General features: G+C 40.0%; 1 protein-coding gene across 1 annotated transcript; it reads left to right on the forward strand.

The window, feature by feature from the left end:
• Positions 1–555: 555 nt before the first annotated feature.
• Positions 556–15,801, forward strand: LOC103181728. Its single transcript, XM_007898386.1, has 10 exons — positions 556–748; positions 7,156–7,237; positions 8,041–8,154; positions 9,210–9,988; positions 10,161–10,240; positions 11,477–11,584; positions 12,302–12,522; positions 12,777–12,845; positions 13,777–13,872; positions 14,585–15,801. Exons 1-10 carry the CDS (start codon positions 577–579, stop codon positions 14,727–14,729), a joined length of 1,866 nt encoding a protein of 621 aa, XP_007896577.1. The 5' UTR covers positions 556–576; the 3' UTR covers positions 14,730–15,801.
• The last annotated feature ends 4,540 nt before the right edge of the window (positions 15,802–20,341 follow it).

The raw sequence follows: 20,341 nt of genomic DNA on the forward strand, positions 1-20,341 counted from the left end.
CTGGTAGTTTAGTAGGTTTGGCGATGGCTCGTTTCTCGTGTTTTATTAATAATAATAATAATCCTTGCATTTGATATAGCGCTTTTCACGTCGGGAGGACGTCCCAAAGCGCTTCACAGAATATACCATAAAGTGAATTGCCTGTAGATTTGTGGGCGAAACAGGGCAGCCAATTGTGCACAGCAGTGTCCCACAAACAGTCATGGATTGAAATGACCAATTTATTATTGTTTTGGTTTTTTGGAGGGATTATTATTATTATTACAAGTCTTACTCCATTGACAAGTGTATTGAGTTGATTAATTTATTTATCAATGTATTTATTAAGTTTAAATACATTAAGACGTCTAGAAGACGTGAAAAGCGCTATATCAAAATGCAAGGATCACTATTATTATTATTATTCAGTTGAGTTCGGGACTCGCTCCTCTCCTGACTCACGTCGGGTGTGTAAACAGCCCGTGCGTGCGTCGTGACGTAATGAGAAGGCGGGAGACGTAACGTCGCCGGACAGTGCCGCGCGCGCACTCGCTCGCTCGCTCGAGCCCCGCGGGTCGGTTATATCGGTTACAGAAGATGGCGACCGTCGGGGAAGGGCTTTCTCTGAGCCAGAGCGTCCCCGAGTCGGGGCCGTTAACCGGCCGGCCCGAAGCCGAGGTCAACAAGCGGAGAGGCCGCGGGAGACCGACGCTGTCCCCCGACACAAGGAAGAAGCGGCGGCTGGAGCACACCCGGCACACCAACAAAAGTAAAGTTTACTTGGGCCAAGCGTACGAGCGCTGGGACCAGCTCCGGCTCCTGCTGAGCCTGAGCCACGCCGAGCTCGCCAACCTCCTGATGAACCTTTACCAGAGCTGCTCGTGCGGCGCGGCCGCTCTGAGCCCGGAGCCTGGGCCCACTCTGCCGAGCGGCGGACGCCGTGAGCCGCGGGGAGAGAGCGGAACACGCGCGGCGGCCCCGACCACCTCCACTGGCAGCGGCGCGCGCCGCCCCCCAGCAGTAAGCGGCCCTCAGCCCTGCTCACAGGTTCACCTCGTGCTGAACGCTCTCAAGGGCGCGGGAACTGTCGCACCCTCTAGTTGGTACAGTACATCTCGCACGAATTACTGCACTGGCACATTTAAGTGCTTTGGAACAAAACTAACAGTGATTAATTTGGGTTTAGTTTTGATAACTCGACTTTTCTTTTTTACCTGGACAGAGTGCACACCAGCGTATGCGTGTCTGTGTGTGTGTGTGTGTTTTGATTGAATCGATATTGCATTTCTTATTGATAATCAAAAGTAGAGTCGACTCCCGTGGAGCACAGTGGGATTTTGAAACAAAGCTGAAAATGCACAGACGCTCAATCTGCATCTGATGGAGAAAAATAGTTCAACAACAACAACAAAATTACATTTGTAAAGCGCCTTTCACTTCAGGAGGACGTCCCAAGGCGCTGAACAGTCGGGGATCAGGACCCGACCGTGGTGGGGGGGGAGGCCAGGGTTGGGATGAGGGAGGGCAGAGAGGTAGAAGGGCGGCTGAATGCACGGTTGAAAAAGAGGGTCTTGAGTCATGTCTTGAAGGAGGCATGGGAGGGAGCAAGGCAAAGGGATTGTGGGATGGAGTTCCAAAGAGTGGGGGCAGAAAGGCAAGAGGTAGGAGGGGGCAAGGCTGTGGAGGGCCTTGAAAGTGAGGATGTGACCCTATCTCCCCCATTTTCCCCTGACTCCATTGGCTCCCTATCCTTCAAAGGATCCAGTTCAAGATCCTGGTCCTCGCCTACAAAGCCCTCCATGGCCTCACCCCACCCTACCTCTGCGACCTCCTAACCCCCTACCAACCCGCCCGCTCAGCCGGCTCTGGCCTGCTACACGTCCCCCAACCCACCTAACCCACCATTGGCAGGAGAGCCTTCAGCCACTCTGCCCCCAACCTCGGGAATTCCAATCCCCAATCACTCCACCTCGCCCCCTCCTTAGCCTCCTTCAAGTCCCGCCTCAAGACCCTCCTTTTCAACCATGCTATCGGCCACCCCCCTTCCCCTCCCCTCCCTTCTCTCCCGCTTCCCCTGACCCCAGCTCGGGTCTGAAATGCTGTACACTGTCCAGTGCCTTGGGACGTCCTCCCAACGTGAAAGGCACTATACAAATGTGATCTTGTTGTTGAATTCTATCCTTTGAGGGATGGGGAGCCGGGTGAGGGTGATGGGGTCACGGAGCCTGGTGTGGGAGAGATTTTGAAACAAAGCTGAAAATGCACGGACGTGTAACTTTATTTATTTATGTAACTCAATGTAACTGTTTCAGGCACAACCCTTCATCGGAAACCAACAAATGAGCTAATGGATGTTTTTTGAGATCAGAGGAATAAATGTTTTCTCACTGTTTTGAAGAATCTTTATGGTTTATGATTCTAGTGGTAGTATACCTCCCTCTCCGATTGCTATATAGTCCTTGGATAAACTGATCAGCTGTTTGTTCACTTCCGACAGTTCCTTTATTGAAAACATTATTTAATACAGAATTGATAAGAATGAGCTCATTTTCGTATCTGCTTTGTAGTTGAACCTGAAAACAAGGCATTTTCTACTATTCTCCTCACTGGCTTTCTGAGCTTTGGATCACCTTGCCATGACCGCACTTATTTCCCCCCACCCTTTCAAATGATCTGAGCCTAAAGGCGTAGAGAAGGTTTCAAGCAGAACTTGGATGGATGGGTGGGGGGGGGGTGGTAGTATAGCTGTGTAGTTCCTGGTATCTTTGTGAGGTTATCCTAGGAAACGGGTAGGAAGAGAGATCTTTCAGCACCCTGGTTCAAGTGTTTGCTCAATAGTCCTACTGGAATAAGAAGGAATTTGCTTGAGCTGCTGTCCTGTTTTATTGTTTTTTAAATATATCTTTGTTTTGAAAATGGCAGTATGTTTGGTGGATATTGGCATGCATAGTCCATTGCAATTACAGAATTTGGTGACATTTTGAATGATTGACATATTTACTGCAGGTTTACCAAATGATAATTTGCAACTGAATATAAAAATATCCTTTTATATAACCTTTATGTAAATTTGTTGTACATGTTTTGGTGAGAGATTAAACTGAGATCTCACCTACTTACTCAGGTGGTGTTAAAGTTCACAGGCATTATTCAAAAGAAATGATTTTCCTGTGTCCTGGCCAACCTCATCCTTCAGATTGTTTTTGCACTCAAGTCATTACACTTAAGCAATTATGCTGTAAAAGCTTTGAGACATTTTGATGCTAAATGTGCCATATGAAATGATTTGATATTATTAGAAAATAATTCCATTATTCGAAATCATAGAATCATACAGCACAGAAAGAGGCCATTCAGCCCATCGAGTCTGCGCCAGCTCCTAAAAGAGCAGTCCCACTGGCCCGCTTTCTCTCCATAGCCCTGCAATCCTGTCCTCCCCAAATATCCATCTACTTCTCTCTTAAAAGTTGTTATTGAATTAAATGTCTTAATTCAACTATTCAACTAGTATTCAACTAAATACTGCAAGTTCCCTTTGCCTTGCTCATAGGTGTTAAGTTTCTTGGTAGAGATGACTCATAATAGAAATATACAGACTTCTCATAATTGATATTTGCAGTTGGTTTATATTTTTTTATATTCAGCTGCAAATTATCCTTTGGTGTTTAATACAGGAGTTTAATATCATATTGTATGGAAATCTGATGCAGTAGTATATTTTCCTATGTGCTTCATTTTGACACCATATAAACCTATATATTTATAGTGTAATGTATAATTGTTAATACCCCCCTTTTGGTTTATTATAGCCATAAAGGTTCTTCGGAAACTAGAATATCTTCCCAAGCCAACTTGACTGCCAAATGGACTCCATGTACGTCTTCTCCCTTTCTATATACAGTATTACTGTGTTATTATGTGATTAAACATATTGCTTGCCATCAAGACTGTTGTTTGAAATTACATTTTAGTTGTAATTTTAACGTATCAGAAGGTTCAGTTGGTTTTAAACTGAATGTGGTGATGTGACATTTGGATTGAGCGTATTTGCACTTGGAAACAATTATTTAAGCCTTTTCAAAAAAACAATTTACAGCATTGTAAAACCCTCATATTTGCTAAGAATGTTGCTCATTATTCATCTGCATTTATTTGTAAAGGTACAGTTAGGAACTGATGGTCATGTGATGAAATTTCAACTCTTTAAAGGTGAATTGTTTAGAAAACATTTGAGATTAGAAACTATATAGACAAAGAAAGAATACCAGGAATGTTATTCCGTTAATAACTTAACCATGCTTGCAGCAAATGTTTGGAGTTTTTCTCTATATATACAGTATTAAAGCTTCATTGCCACATCTTCAACTTTGTTTTCTGCTGTTGCCAGCAGTTTGAATCTGTATAGAACCAAAGTTCGTCTCATTCCACAGTGTTGTTTCTGTTCCATAATGATTTAACAGGTCTTCTTAATTGTCTTAGCATTGGGATAATAATAATAATAATCCTTGCATTTGATATAGCGCTTTTTCACGTCTTCTCGACTCTAGACAACATGTCAACATCGTAGGGGTAGGCCGATGTCTTAAAGAATTGGGTATTTGAAAATGTTAATTGTATGTCTGGCACATTGGATTCATCTCAACCATAGTTCTTAAGACTGAATTCACCACCAAATCCAGTGATACTGTAGTTATCCTTTCAAATAAACGAGTATTTCTTATCAGGGAATTTACTGTCCAGACAAATAGAAAAAAAAATCCTTCTACCAGCTGGGACCTCCAGTCACTTAAGACTTAACACTGCTCATTGCTTAGCAGAAAGTAGAAGACTGTGGAAGAAGACTAATGCCTTGATTTTGGAGGTTGATCGGATGTGATCTAAGGAACGCATGATGTGAAGTAGTTGTCTTAGATCACAGAAATTCAAGATTTTTCTCTTGATGCCCTAAAAACTACAAGATGGACGAGTCAATACTGGGTCGAAGGCTTAACACTTTATTGAAGGAAACTTTCAAGATGGGAGTGCTACTAAAGATAATTCAGTGCACTGTGCTCATTGCTTCATGGAATAAGAATGGGATATTCAGCCCACTGAGCCTCTTCTTCAATATTTTTAGATAATAGGCAGATTTTTAAATTCCATTTCTCACAGATTTGGCATAATTGAAGCTTGTTATCTAGTTCATACAGAAGTTTCTTTGTGCTGAAATGTCTATAACGTGATTTTTATCCCATATTACCAGAAGGGGATTTGGTTGGAGAACACCCAATGGGCTTTTTTGTTCATGTGAGGCACATGAAAAAGTAAAACAAATAACAGTCAATCCTGCCTGGTATCTACAGTAGAACCCTATTATATTGTGCTTCATTGTAACATGGGTTTCACTTATAACTAACTCAGCTGCTCTGTGGACCAGCAGCCAACTTCTCACACCCGACTTCTGAGTCATCAGGTTACCACCAATGTTTTCTGTGGCCATGTGATTGGCGATGACATAATGTGGAAACACTAACTATCAATCTGTCAACTCTGCTATAATGCTGGTTGGGATGTTATGGACGCCAACTACTGTGTGTAATGGGACCCCACCTTGTTTTGAGGAAGTTTAATGCTAAGCATTTAAACCTTGCTTTTTTAAGACTAATTAACTTAATCTGAAGATTGTTACCTACCAGCGTTTAATTCTGAATGTAGAAATAATTAACCACATTTTTTTGGCAGGAACCTTGACCTGAGTTTTGTCTTGGGTAAATCTGGTGCTTTTATTTACCATTGTCTGTTCAGAGAAGTATCAGTTTAGTGTGCATGTGCTAATTTCACTTTCTTTGGTGGACTTTGATATGTCTAATAATTCAGAAATTGATGCAGAGTATCAAATTACCTATTTTTATAATGTAAATATGGTATTTGTATCCAACTTCACTTTATTTTGCTCTTCCATTCTCTTAGATCTGCTGCTGCTTGGAGCTATTTTATTTCCCCTCTTCTAAAGGTCTGAATTCATGCTGGTATATAGTTTCACTGGTGATAAGTTGCAGTACCTCACCAAAGTGATGAATTCAGATCAATTGGTCAATCACCTCAGGGCAGTTTGTGGAATAATAATAATCCATGCATTTGATATACAGCTTTTCACATCTTCTAGACATCTCAAAGCGCTTCACAGAATAGTGAATTGACTTTATTTGTGGGCGAAACGCTACAGCCAATTGTGCACAGCAGTGTCGCACAAACAGTTGTGGATTGAAGTGACCAATTTTATTATTGTCAAAGTCTAGTGGAAACAGAATCAGAATCTTCCTGATGTAAATGGCTGACACATTTCCCTACAAATACAGTTGCTACACTTGACAGTAATTATCAGGGAAGTGCTTTGAGATGTTTCTCCATCATAAAGTACTGCAAAAATGCCTGTGCTTTATTTAATTCTCTAGGATTGTAATTCCTGCAAAACTTCACTGTCTATAACAGCTTACATTTATATAGTGCACTTCATGTGGGTAATGTCTGGGAGCACTTAACAGTAGTGTGGTATGATACCGAGCTGGGAGGGGAGGTGACCGAATGAACGGTCAAAGAGGAAAGTCGTCAGGTGTGATTTGAAGATTGGCAAAGAGAGGGCAATACAGAGGGATTGAAGCAAGGAGTTACAGAGATTTGAGGCAATGTGGCTGAAACCACGGTCTCTAATTATAGAGTGGAAGGGATGAGGCTCTGCCCAGCATTTTTATGACTGGAATAGGCTAATGCATGATAAACTGGGGATCAAATCTGGGACCTTGTCTGTATAGTTCAGTTCCAACGTCTAGGGCTTTTATGAACTAACTGGAATAGCTGCAGCTGTTTTTTAATTTGTTCTTTCATGTCTATGTTTCATACTGTAATCTCTTTGCTACCTCTGCTGGACAAACAGTCCATTTTACAATGGAGCCTTATTCAGAGATGAGGACAGCATGTGATGATGCAAATGTAATCACCTTCTTAACTGGATAATGTTTTATTTGTATGTGAAATCAAACTGCAAATTACAAAATACTCAGTTTTGTAACAAAATATCTAGTGCACACCTGTGACTTATTTATACAGTTATGGTACTACACATTACTTGTTCAAAATCTGTTATCTCAAGGAAGATGCTATTCTATATAAGTAACTGCATTATTATTTCATTTACAGTTATGTCTGCACTTATGAGTGCTTCATCCAAACATCAGACAACTGCCAATGCCTCATTAATGCAGAAAACCGAAACGCACTTGTAAGTGTGTCAACCTTAATAAACCTTATAATAGAAATCTTTTATTGGCAATAATATGTTCGATTAATTGTATCTGGAAGAAAAAGCAGATCTGTACTGCATTATTTTGTAATACAAATAACTGAATTTATTGTTGGTGATTCAGGGCCTCAGTGATTTTAGCTAAGTCTTCAGAGCAATTGTGTATTGTATTCTACATATATCCCTAGGTTACACTGATTTTCATGCAATCTATGGTAGGAATGTTTTAAGTGTTTAGTCTCATGTAATTGTATCCTGGCAGCCCATATTTAGTGCCTGTCATGGTCCATTGAGCTTCTTCAGAAAAGTTGTTTACCTGGGCTACCTGAATAAGACCTAATTCATTTGAATAATTTATTGCATATAACATTAATAATCCTTGCATTTGATATAGCGCCTTATCACGTTGTTGAGACATCTCAAAAGGCTTCACAGGATATACTGTAAAGTGAATTGACTATATTTTGTGGGTGAAATAATAATAATAACATTGATGATTTTAACTCCATATTTTCCTTTTCAGTACTAATCAATTATTTACTGTATTCTTTACGGCGCTTCTACTAATTTCTGGATGTTGATTTTTTTTAGAAAAACAACTTAATTGAACTGAAGTCTTCTGCAGACCTTTGGGAATTGAGTTGTCTGATTATAGATTCTTGACAAATTCTACTTAGAAAAGGTTTAAATATTTGGCAAAAAAGGATATTCGCATTTATTTCCAGAAAATTCTAAGTTATTTGGATTGGAGTGTTAACCTATTGCTGTGTTACATTTTATAGATCTAAAACCAACGAATCCTTAAAAGCAACAGAAGATTGTGAAAGTGAAGCATCTTCATCCCAAGCATCTTCTGTGGCTGAAGACGATGATGACTTTGAAGATGAAACTTTGAGGTATAATTTTCTATTGCTAACTTCATTTTTGAAGCTGGTAGATTGGAGCTAAACATTTTACAAATATTTTGTAAATGTACACAGCAACATGCTTAGTTTTGAATTAGGAATTCTACTTTTCACTTTGCTGATTTATTTTCTTTCAGAGCCTTTTCACTTTTCCATTCTACTTGATTTGTTTCCAGTCTTGTTTCCTTTAATATTGTATTATTTTAACTTTTCCTTAATGCATCATTTTATCCATTCTTAAGAATTTACATTTTGCTTACTATTTTCATAGTTTTATTTTGTTTTTCTGTACTATTTAATTCTGTCTCTGCATTATTTCAATTGGTGCTGTTCAGTTCTTTCCTCCCCCACCCCCCTTTTTATCACAGCTCATTTTAAGTGTAATCAAAAGAACCAGGCAACCTGCTCTCCAGTCCTAGAATTATGGTGCAGGAAGACACCAAGCTTAAAATGGTACTAGCTCTTTAGTTGGACTAACTACTCTGATCCAAATTTCTTGCTATCTTTCCCCCCTCCCCCCTGTATTTTCATACTCTGATTTCTCTTGAAATATTTATGTAATTCCCTTCAAAGTATTATATGATCTCAGCCTCCGTAGCTACTTATAGAGAAGCATTCTATATTCTCATAATCCACTGAGTGAAAGTTTCTTCGAACCTCTCCCATAACTTTTCCAGTGACAATTGTTCCCTCTTATTACCAATTTTCCGACCAATGGGAATAATCCTATATTGTTTCTCTCAAAATCTTCCAGAAGTTTGAAGACTTCCGTTTGATCCTTTCTAATCTTCTGCATTCCAGTGAAAACAGACCCAGTTTTCTACTAATGCTACTCTGGAGAGTGATGTCAAGTGATGATACTCTCTTTCAATTAATGTTTTGCTTTCCAGCTAGGGAACCATCTACTCAGTCCTTGTCACCAATAGCATACCCAAGTCCAAATCAAGAATTTGTGTGCAAAAGCATTACAGACAACTCAATTGTACTTAAAAATGACTTATTGGGAATTATATCATAACTTGTTAAATGTAATACTTTTTTGGCAGTAATATCACAGCAGAAGATGACGTTTTCTGTGCAGATCTCAGTGACACTGTGACAACAGAGAGCATTGAAGAAGAAAGCATCAGCTTTGAGGATAACACAATGCCAGGAATGGATATACTTGAAAGGAAAAAATGCATTGCAGATATTGACATTATAATGGATCTTTTGAAAATGATCCACGGAAATGACTGCAAGTCAAAAGGATGCACCAAAAAACTTACCTACCATTGTCGTATGATTGGAACTGCCCTTGTGGCTCACTGGACTTGTTCAAATCGCCACATAGGAGGCAAATTTTGTACAGCACCATGCTTCAAGGGTTGCATTTCCAGCAATCTGCAATTGGCTGCTTCAGTTTTGATATCCGGTAACAACTATCGTAAGACAGCTCTCCTATTCAAGTTCATGAGGCTGGGCTGCATCTCATCTAGTAATTTTTATAAGATTCAGCGTCTCTACGGAGCTCCAGCAGTAGTTCAACACTGGAAAACCATGCAGGAAAAACTATTCAAAAAGTGTGATGGAGAAAACGTTGTCCTATGTGGTGATGGCACGAATGACACTGCAGGCCGTTCTGCTCAATATTGTACATACACATTTAGACATCACACAAGAAAACACATTCTAAATGTGGATGTTGTGGATGTAAGTGAAGTTGGTGGCAAAAGTACCAACATGGAGAAACTAGGATTTCAACGTTCACTCGACTATCTAAGAACAAAATTGAATGTAATTGAAGTAACTACAGACAGCAATCCACAAATTGCCACATTAATGAGTAAGTGTACACTGTGCTTTTTAATCTTCTGTAACTGGTCAAATCTAGACTGCAAGTATGTATTGTTTGAACTTTGTTCCTGAATGATCATAATTGTACAAAGGGCATTCATGGAAATGCATCCTTTCCAGTGATGATTTTTGCCTATATTGTGTTTATATGTTCTCTACAGAAAAGGAAAAATATTCAGGTATCTTCCACTCACATGACATCTGGCTTGGTGGTAAGCACATTCAGAAAAAGGTGATAAAGGTACATATCTTTTGCTTTGATTTTCATTACACATTGCCTTTTCTAAATGTCTAGTCTTTTTTAAAATAATCAAAGTTACATTAGTTTTCATGTGCATTGCTTTTTCAACCACATTTTTGGATGTGAAAAGCTCATCTCAATTAGTAATTTTGAGTATATTGATACCATGTTAAATAAATAATAATCCTTTCATTTGATACACTGATTTTTCACATCTGGAGGACGTATCAAAGCATTATATAAGGATTTATATTTAAAGTGGAGTGATTATGTACAGCAACTGTGACAGCCAATTTGTGCACAGCAGTGCCCCACGAAAAATTGAATACCCACCCAATTTTTTTATCCCTGAGGGATCGTTAACCAGGAAACGGGAAGGAACTCACTTCGGTTTTCAAATTGTGCCATGGGACCTTTAACAGAATCGACCTCAGTTTAATGTCTCATTTAAAAGATGCCACTTCATAGAAAGCATACCTCCAGCAATGTATTGGAGTTCAAAATCCCGACAGGGGCTTGAACCCACAACCTTCTGAGTGAGGCGAGAATGCTACAAAGAAGGCTGTAGATGCTCAGTCCTTGAACATCTTCAAGGCTGAGACTGATAGATTTTTTAAAAATACAGGGATTAGGGGATATGAGGATAGGGCAGGTAATTAGAGTTAGGTCTGAAGATCAGCCATGATCTTATCGAATGGCGGGGCAGCTCGAGGGCCGAATGGCCTACTCCCTAATTCTTATGTTCTTATGTAAAATTCTGGAACACTCTCCCTCAATCCCTCCGGCTTGCCCCCTCCCCTCTTTCAAGTCCTGCTTGAAAACTTTCGTGTTCGACCATGCTTACGGCCACCTCCCCCCAGCTCGGAGTCAGGCTCCGCCACTGTTAAGCACTCTGAGATGCTACCTGCGTGGAGGGTGCTTTATACGTGCAAGTTGTTGTTGTAGCCAATTGTGCACAGCAGTGTCCCACAAACAATCGTGAAACGAGTGACCAAATTATTACAATGATAGTGGGTATAAATAGACCAGTAGTTTTCCTTCCTTTATTTTGACTTTTGGGTAAATTAATGTCTGAATCACGGTGAGGAATGGAAAATATAATACAAGTTCGTTAATCATTCTCTGAATCAAATGCTCATAGATCAGATAATAGCACTAGTCAGATGAAGAACAAATTGCATTGTTTCAAGTTCATCTGCAACCTTTGATATTGATGTTCCATTTTGTTTTCCTCAGGCAGCACAGAAGAAAGGCAATGATGTTCTAATGATGTGGGCTGAACCAATGCGGAATCATTTCTGGTATTGTGCAAAGAGTTGCAATGGCAATGAAGTCTTATTAGCGGTAATAATAATTACATGATATGAAAGGTGTTATATATAAATGCAATTTGTTGTTGTTTGTGGTGGTGGTGGTAACTATTTTTTAAATAGTCTTTCATTTAACTTGTATATCAATGGATGTAGACATTTCAAGAGTTTTCCAATTGATTTACAGCATATTACTTTATACAAGTGCTTGTTTTTTTGGTCATCTGTGTGTGCTGAAAATCCATCACAATATTTAAGAGTATCCAAACCAAACAGAGTTTCCATGTGGAATATAATAGAATACAGTGCACACACTCTCAGGAAACGCCCAGTAATTTCCATGTGAGATCTAATACATTGGTGAAACAAGCTTGATGGGCTGAATGGCCTTTCCTGTTTCAAATATTTCTACGTTAGGCTTTAAACCACCTTATAAAGAGATCCTAATGTGGAGTTGCACATGCTGTTAAGAATCTACTTTTTTGGCATTAAAATTTTTGATTTTCATAAAATTACACATCATAGCTATTAATTCAATTAAAATTAAATGTGCACTGCCATATTATGAATCTTCACAGTGTAAAAGCAATTGTCAGTTGTATTTGCAACATTTGAAAAAGTCACCAAACAGCTCATTTTTGGTGGCTTAGAACTACAAATGATTTTACATATGCACATAACCAATTTTGTCATATATAAAATTGATTGTGTTATTACTGAATGTGATGTTTTGCTCTTCTTTGCATCCAAGGAGAGGTGGGCCAGTCTTTTGCATCATGTTGTAAACGAGCATGAATGGGTTGTCCCCAACAGTGCAGGAGAGACAACGTGTAACCATGAACCAATACAAGAGGAAGAGCACAACCAGGCCAAGTCATGGATACAACACAGTAGTCCTCCACTTAAGATCCTACGTCAGATTATTTTGGACAGAAATTTCCTTCGAAACATTAGTCGATTTAAATATTTTAGGTAAGTTTTTAAAATCCTTTTGGTGTTTAGCCTTACTAATGGTAAGACTTAAGCTGGTGACTCCATAAAAGCTACAAAACTGAGATGTGTTATATATTGCTCCTATAAAATTATGCGGCTCACAGAATCACCCGCACCAAAGTGGAGGAATGTATAATGTACCCTCAGAAATCAAATGGACATCTTTTTAAAGGGGAAATTTTAAAGCTAAAACAATGACTTCAATCATGCAGGAAAATGTTTTACTGTTTCAGACATAACAATCATATGGAGTCCTTTCACAATTACTTACAGATGTATGCTTCAGGAAGACATAGCTATGAGTAAGTACAATATAAATGGGTATTTAAAAAACAAACTTTTTGGTATTCTGTTGGAGAGATGATAACTAAGAGGAAACTCAATGCATGCATGAGGAAGAAGAGTAGAATAATTATTATTCCTTTTACTTAATATCAATCACATGGAAAAAATGTCTTTATAAATTCCTTGTCCATACCAGATAAGCTAACACATTAATTGTTTTCCTCATTATTGCCAGCTCCGAATTAACTGTACTGCTGTCTCTATAGGTAGCAATTTTTTCTGTCCTAGAAAATCTTACCAATATTATATAATCTTAGAATATCTGAGACTTTGAGCACTGTATTGTCATGACCCGCAGAAGCTGTCTTCCCACCACCATATGCCTTCAATTCAGTTTGCTTTGGATTCTCAGCACAGACCAGTTAAGGAACTTGGAAGCAATTTTTCAGAACTGCCTGTGCCTTCAGAACTGTGCTGGTGGATATTGGAGGATCAGAGTTAGATTGCTGCACACCTGAAACATTTGAGCCTGGATCTGCACAGTGCTGTATTGGCTTATTAGACTCTGACTCACTTACTCTACCAAATTAAGGCTTGTGCAAGGGCACAACAGCACCTGGTTGTGCTCAAAGATCTTAAAAGTTGAGACTAAATTTATTTTGTACTCTGCTCAGCATCCCATTTGATTTCATTGAGGCTAATCTGACAACATCCCTTCAAAGCCCTCTCTCCTGTAGCTTTGTTGTCTGCACTCACTTCCTCAACAGTAGTTGGTGTTGAGATAAAGAACGCTTCCTGACTCAATATATAGAGGACGACTCCCACCCCCCCATTGAGAATCTGTGTTAGTTCAAGTGTCACTAAAACATCCTGATGCCACAAGGTTCTTCAGAAATAAACATTTTGCTCACTGTATTTATAACCTTTATGCATTTTTGTTTATAACAGTTACTTGAGTTACAAATTAAGGAATTATATAGCAGCTATTGACTACAACCATCATTTGCACCGTCCACAAGCAAAGAACATGGATGGCACACCAATGTAAGTATTAATGTTTAGTGTTACAGTACTGATTTACTATAGCTCATAACATAAATCTATTTTTTGAACCAGACAAATGGTAAAGGTGGGTTTAGCCCTTGATGGTCCTTTTTTAATTCTGTTGTGTAATTTGTCATTTGAACCAAATCAAACAACTGCTATTACTATTTAATTGAGAAAAATGGTTTGTGTTTTTCTATAAAGATCTGTGATAGGGCAAAGGTTTGCTGTGTGTAGGGTTTTGAGGTGGGCGGGATAGAGAGAGAAAGAGGAGACACTGAACACTTGATTGTCCGGATGAACAAGGAACTGGTGAACAAAACAAGGAACTGTGGGTTTTATTTAAATGTATAGCCTTTGGGCTGCCATAGTTTATTATTTGTTTTTGGAATTATGTTCAGCATGCAAATAAAATGCTTGTTGACTTTAATCTGGTGACGAAACTGGCTTTATTTGGCCCAAGGACTGTACTTTAACGAGACCTCCTATGCAAAGTGAGTAAGCATGTTCCACTCTACTGGTGCAGTGAAAGGCCAAGCTTTTTATCAGTTTGGATGATTATTTTAATAAGTGTATAAACTCTACTGCTCATTGTGAAATATGAATATCTGCCAGACAAATCTGTCATCAAATATCTCATCAAAATAATTTGTTTGTTTAAAGAATGATATTGGAGTAGAAATAAAAGCAGTTGATGTATCTTCTTCACCAGGTTTCGTGCCAGGTACAGCAAGAGAACTAAGAGTTGGCATACTGAAGCTGTCAAAGAAGACAAGAAATATGACTATGTCCCAAATCTCATGGAAAACATATTATTTAATAAACTGCAAAGTGAAAGATACATGTCACAGATCTGAAGTGCAGGGAACAGCAATGTTCACGACATGGGGGTTGAATCTCAATCATGGGAGTGTATATATATATATTATATATAAATTAGTCATTAGGTACTTATTTCCCCATCAACTGAAGATGGTGCAATACTACTTCAGTAAGGCAACCCAAAGGCTATATATTTAAATATTTTTTAAAAAACATTGCACAATTATGTACCTTTGAATGGTTGGTCCTTGCAACACTAAATTTATCCTGATTCAAATACAGTGATAGGCATGGACCTGAGTCTTGGGGATTACACAGCTGTTCAGCGCTGCTGCATGTATCGAAAATGAGGAAGAAACAGGAGCGCTCATTACTTTTGTGTGTTTTTCTTAACAAATGTTGGCAGCGAATTGCTGTATTAGTCATTGTGCGGCTAGCAACTAAAGTTTAGGAGGAAACCCATAACCTGTATTTATAAGTGCCTTTCAAGTAAACCAATGTCTCAAAAGCTTTTGACAAATGTAGCATTTGTTGCACACCTGGTAGGGGAATGACAGATTTAAGGATCTTGGTCAAAGAGATATATTAGGCCATTTTTGAAGGCAAGGAGAGAGGTAATTGGGCAGAATAGTTTTGAAACAGAACTGCAAATGATAAGGTGGCCGAAGGCTGAGCCACTTAAGGAGCATTGGGAGTGAAGAGCTGGAATGCTGGGCTAGAGATTGAGTAGAATGAGGCAAGAACATGGAGGAATTTGATGACTGACAATGGTCTTGAACTTAATCCTTTCAGATAGTGGGAATTAACTGAGCCTGGTAAGTATGAGGCCTCCCAATGTGAAAGTCGCTATTCAAATGTAATTTTGTATTTTTTTGTGTTTTGAATGAGAGTATTAGTTACGCAGAGCTTTCGGTAGGAGAGCATTCATCGCAAAATATTTGGTCAGAATTTCTGGATAGTGGAGGGCAGAGAAGCTAATAAGGAAAGCTAATGAGAACATCTAGTCTTGCGGTGACAATGTTGTGCATGAAGATTCTGGCAGCAGCGAGTGTGAGGTAAGGGCATAAGGTGAGATAAAGCCACACGACTGATAATAATCCCTCAAGAGAAAAAATAATAATAATTTGGACATATGGTTTTCATGCCCTTCCCAGGTAGGCAGACAACCATTCTTAATGTAAAGCAAAGATACTGCGCCTTCAAAATTTTTGTTTTTTGAGATTAATTCTTCCAATAGGCTAAGCCAAATTACATGGCAGCTGCCTAGTCAATTCCACAATTCAGTATGCTGCTCTGTGTCTGTCAGTACTAAATCTACATTGTTTGCCTCTGGATAGTGGTCTGCTTCAGTACTGAAACTTCAGTGGAGCTTTTGGGTTTGGTACCTAATGGGAGAGAGGGGGGCTAGAACAATACTAGCACATAATAGTTATTAATATTTGCATTCGAAAACAATATTAGTGTATGCACCAGTGGTTGTTTAATCAATAGCAGCTGTTCATAACTGTGGTTTCTTTGTCAAGTATTTTTGCATAGTACCATTGTTTGACTGGAATTCATTGGCAACGAACTGAGCGATGGTTTTCAATGCAATAAAATACCACACGCCCCATGTTTATGTCAGAATGTAGCTTACTCTCAACTTCCAATAGATGTGAGCCTGAGTTTGGGGAAATTCCTTGTTTTTAAATCAACTTAAACCAATGTATTGCCAAGGTAGCAAAGATATTTTAGTTCAACCATCTGAAATCTTTTTAAGAAGTTAGGGGGAGTATTTTGAATAGGAATAATAATGCTTATAGCGTCATATCACGTTGTTGGGATTCTCAAAGCATTTCACATGAAATACTGCATTTGCGCATGAACCCCGCAACCAATTTGCACATGAACCCCGGGTCCTGTAGCTCAGTGGTTAGAGCACTCGCAAGCGAGAGACCTGGGTTCGATTCCAGGCAAAGGGTGAAACCTTGGGAAAGTTTCCTTACTCCACAAACCGGATAATAATCCCTCAAGAAAAACAATAATAAATTGGTCATTTTCAATCCATGACTGTTTGTGGGATACTGCTGTGCGCAATTGGCTGCCGCGTTTCGTCCATAAATATACAGTCAATTCACTTTAAAGCATATTCTGTGAAGCGCTTTGAGACGTTTGTAAGACGTGAAAAGTGCTATATCAAATGCAAGGATTATTATGTGGAGTCCTGTAGTTCAGTGGTTAGAGCACTCGCTTTACAAGCGAGAGACCTGAGTTCAATTCCAGGCAGAGGGCGAAACCTTGGGCAAGTTTCCTTACTCCACACAGAGCCTAATAATAATCACTCCAAAAAAAACAAAAAAAATAATTTAAAAAAATTGGTCATTTTCAATCTACGACTGTTTGTGGGACATTGCTGTGCGCAATTGGCTGCCGCATTCGCCCACAAATATACAGTCGATTCACTTTACAGTATGTTCTGTGAAGCGCTTTGGGACGTCCTCCCGACGTGAAAAGCGCTATTTCAAATGCAAGGATTATTATTATGTGTGGAGTAAGGAAACTTGCCAAGGTTTCGCCCTCTGCCTGGAATCGAACCCAGGTCTCTCGCTTGCAAGGCGAGTGCTCTAACCACTGAGCTACAGGACTATTATTATTATCCCCGCAACCAATTTGTGCATGAACCCCGCAGCCAATTTGCGCACAGCACCACAAACATCCACAAAGTGAATGACCAATTTTATTTGGGGGATTTGTTGGCCAGGGTGACAGGAGAAATTCCCTTTTTTCAAATAATACTATGAGATCTTTAATGTTCACCTGAACATGAACAGGCAGATGGGATCTCGGTTTAACATCTCATCTGAGGATGTTCTACTCTAAATCTTTCCATTTGCTTTAATTTGCTGGGACCAGAATTGTGAAATTGGGCATGGAAATTTGTGAATTGGCTAACCTAAAAGAAATTTGGTTAGCTTTCTATGCTGCACAAATTAAAGTGAAACATCTGATCTTATTGCAATAGATTTGTGATGAACCCAATTTTTTATGTTAGTGAGAATATGAAACAAAAACTCACTGAAGGTTGCAAAGAGTGTCTAATAAGAGTTCAATATTTCAGCATGAATCGCCCAAGTATAAAGATGGGAATAAAATTTCAGTTAGCTGAAATTCTTCTCATCCAATTTAATGATGATAATCAAATTATAATGGAAGGCAGTTACAAGTGGAGTAAATAAAATGAGTAGCCTGTTCATATGTTGGAGAAATAAAAATATATTGATTAACATTGAAACTCAAACTATTGTTTTTTCTATGTTACACGTGCAACATTAACAAATCATTTATTCGCTAGTTGTGAACATTCCAGGAAATGTCTGGAATAACAATGATCAACAAGTGTTGTAGACCCATATAACAACAAAATTACATTTGTGTAGCACCTTCCACACAGGGAGGATATCCCAAGGCGCTGTACAATCTGTTTCGGACCTGACATAGGGGTTGGGATCAGGGAGGCTGGAGAGCAGGGGGAAGGGAAGGAGGATGATTGAAGGCACACTCAAAGAGGAGGGGCTTGAGACAGGTTTTGAAGGAGGCAAGGGAGGGGGTGAGGCAAAGGGTCTGCGGGATGGATTTCCAGAGGGTGGGGGCAAAATGGCTGAAAACCGGCCCGTCAATGGTGGGGTGATGGGTGGGGGACATGAAGCAGGCCAGAGCTCGCTGAGCTGGGGAAGCGGGTAGGTTGGTAGAGGTTAGGAGGTCACAGAGGTAGGGGGGAGCAAGGCCATGGAGGGCTTTGAAGGTGAGGTTCGGGATCTTGAACTATCCTCTGTGTGATGGGAAGCCAGTGGAGTCGGGTGGGGGTGATAGCGTCATGGAGCCTGGTTCGGGAGGACACGGGTTGCAGAGTTCTGGATGATTTGCAGCCTATGGAGGGAGGAGTTGGGGTGGCTGACAAGTAAGGAGTTTGCATAGTCAAGCCTGGATGTTATGAATAATAATAATCCTTTCATTTGATACAGCGCTTTTCACGTCTTCTAGACGTCTCAAAGCGCTTCATAGAATATGCTGTGAAGTGAATTGACTGTATATGTGGGTGAAACACGGCAGTCAATTGCGCACAGCAGTGTCCCACAGACAGTCGTGGATTGAGTGACCAAATATTGTTTTTTTCTTGAGGGATTATTATCAGGCGTGTGGAGTAAGGAAACTTGCCCAAAGTTTCACCTTGCCGGGAATCGAACCCAGGTCTCTCGCTTGCAAGGCGAGTGCTCTAACCACTGAGCTACAGGACTCCACTGTGTGTGTGTATGTGAGGGTTTCGGTGGCCAGCAGTGTGAGACAGTGGCAGAGCCTCGCGATATTGCGGAGGTGGGGGAAGGCAGAGTAGGTCATGGCAGAGATGTGAGGTGTAAAGGATAGTTGAGGGTCAAACAAAACGCCAAGGTTCTGGACTGGCTTAGTTAGGTGCAGTGTGCATCCGTGGATGATGATGCTGTCAGCGCCTGAGATGTGGAGGCACTGAATGTCTTGTTGACATTCAATACATAATGTACTTATACTTGTTTTATTCTTCCGAGTGGCAATAGTTAAAATGGGTTGCTAACTAAATGAAAATAAATTGTCATCCATTACATTTGCTGGTCAAATCTCAAAGTGCTTTTAAAAATATGACCAAACTTTGATTGAAGTCAATTGTAAAAAGCAAAAAACACTTATTTTGTGTTTTGCGATCCATTGACCTTTTTTGCATTTGATTATAAAATGTCAATAGATGTCCCTTGTACAACATTCTGTGCTGTAAACGTTCTACACTTATTCCTTGCTTCATCCTTATTCACGGGGCTTTCACCATTTGTGATCTGTGAGTGCTTTCCAGCCATGTTACTAGCCATGTAGTTAAACTCTGGCATGGAGCAGTAAGTACCACAGTGAACACTCTGGGATCTCCAAGTCTGGGCTTATGTTAAACTACATCCAATACTCTGGAACAAAGTACATCCCTCCGTGGAGAGAGAATGTGCATTTTTATCCCAGACAGGGAAATGCAATGCTTAATAATAATAATAATGGAGTCCGTGGAGTCCTGTAGCTCAGTGGTTAGAGCACTTGCTTTGCAAGCGAGAGACCTGAGTTCAATTCCAGGCAGAGGGTGAAACCTTGGGCAAGTTTCCTTACTCCACACAGAGCCTAATAATAATCCCTCCAAAAACAATAATAAATTGGTCATTTGCAATCCACGACTGTTTGTGGGACATTGCTGTGCGCAATTGGCTGCCGCGTTCGCCCACAAATATACAGTCAATTCACTTTACAGTGTGTTCTGTGAAGCGCTTTGGGACATCCTCCCGACATGAAAAGCGCTATATCAAATGCAAGGATTATTATTATTATTATTATAAGCCTTGCATTTGACCTGGTGCCCTCCCACATCTTCCAGGCTTCACAGAATACCCCCTAAAGTGAATGCACTGTATATTTTGTGGGCGGATGTGAAGGCAGGCAGACAGATGTGGGACTGTGGTGGAGCTGCCCTGGAGCACGGTGATGGGTTTCAGCACGTGTCAGACAGACGACCCCCCCCCCCCTCCCTCCCGGTCGGGTGAGAGCGTGGACCCCCCGGGGAGCCATTGCGGGGCCTCTCGTCTCGCAAGTGACTGGCAGTCGC

The sequence above is a fragment of the Callorhinchus milii genome, unplaced genomic scaffold, assembly GCF_018977255.1.
Source record: "Callorhinchus milii isolate IMCB2004 unplaced genomic scaffold, IMCB_Cmil_1.0 Scaffold3, whole genome shotgun sequence".
NCBI lineage: Eukaryota > Metazoa > Chordata > Chondrichthyes > Chimaeriformes > Callorhinchidae > Callorhinchus > Callorhinchus milii.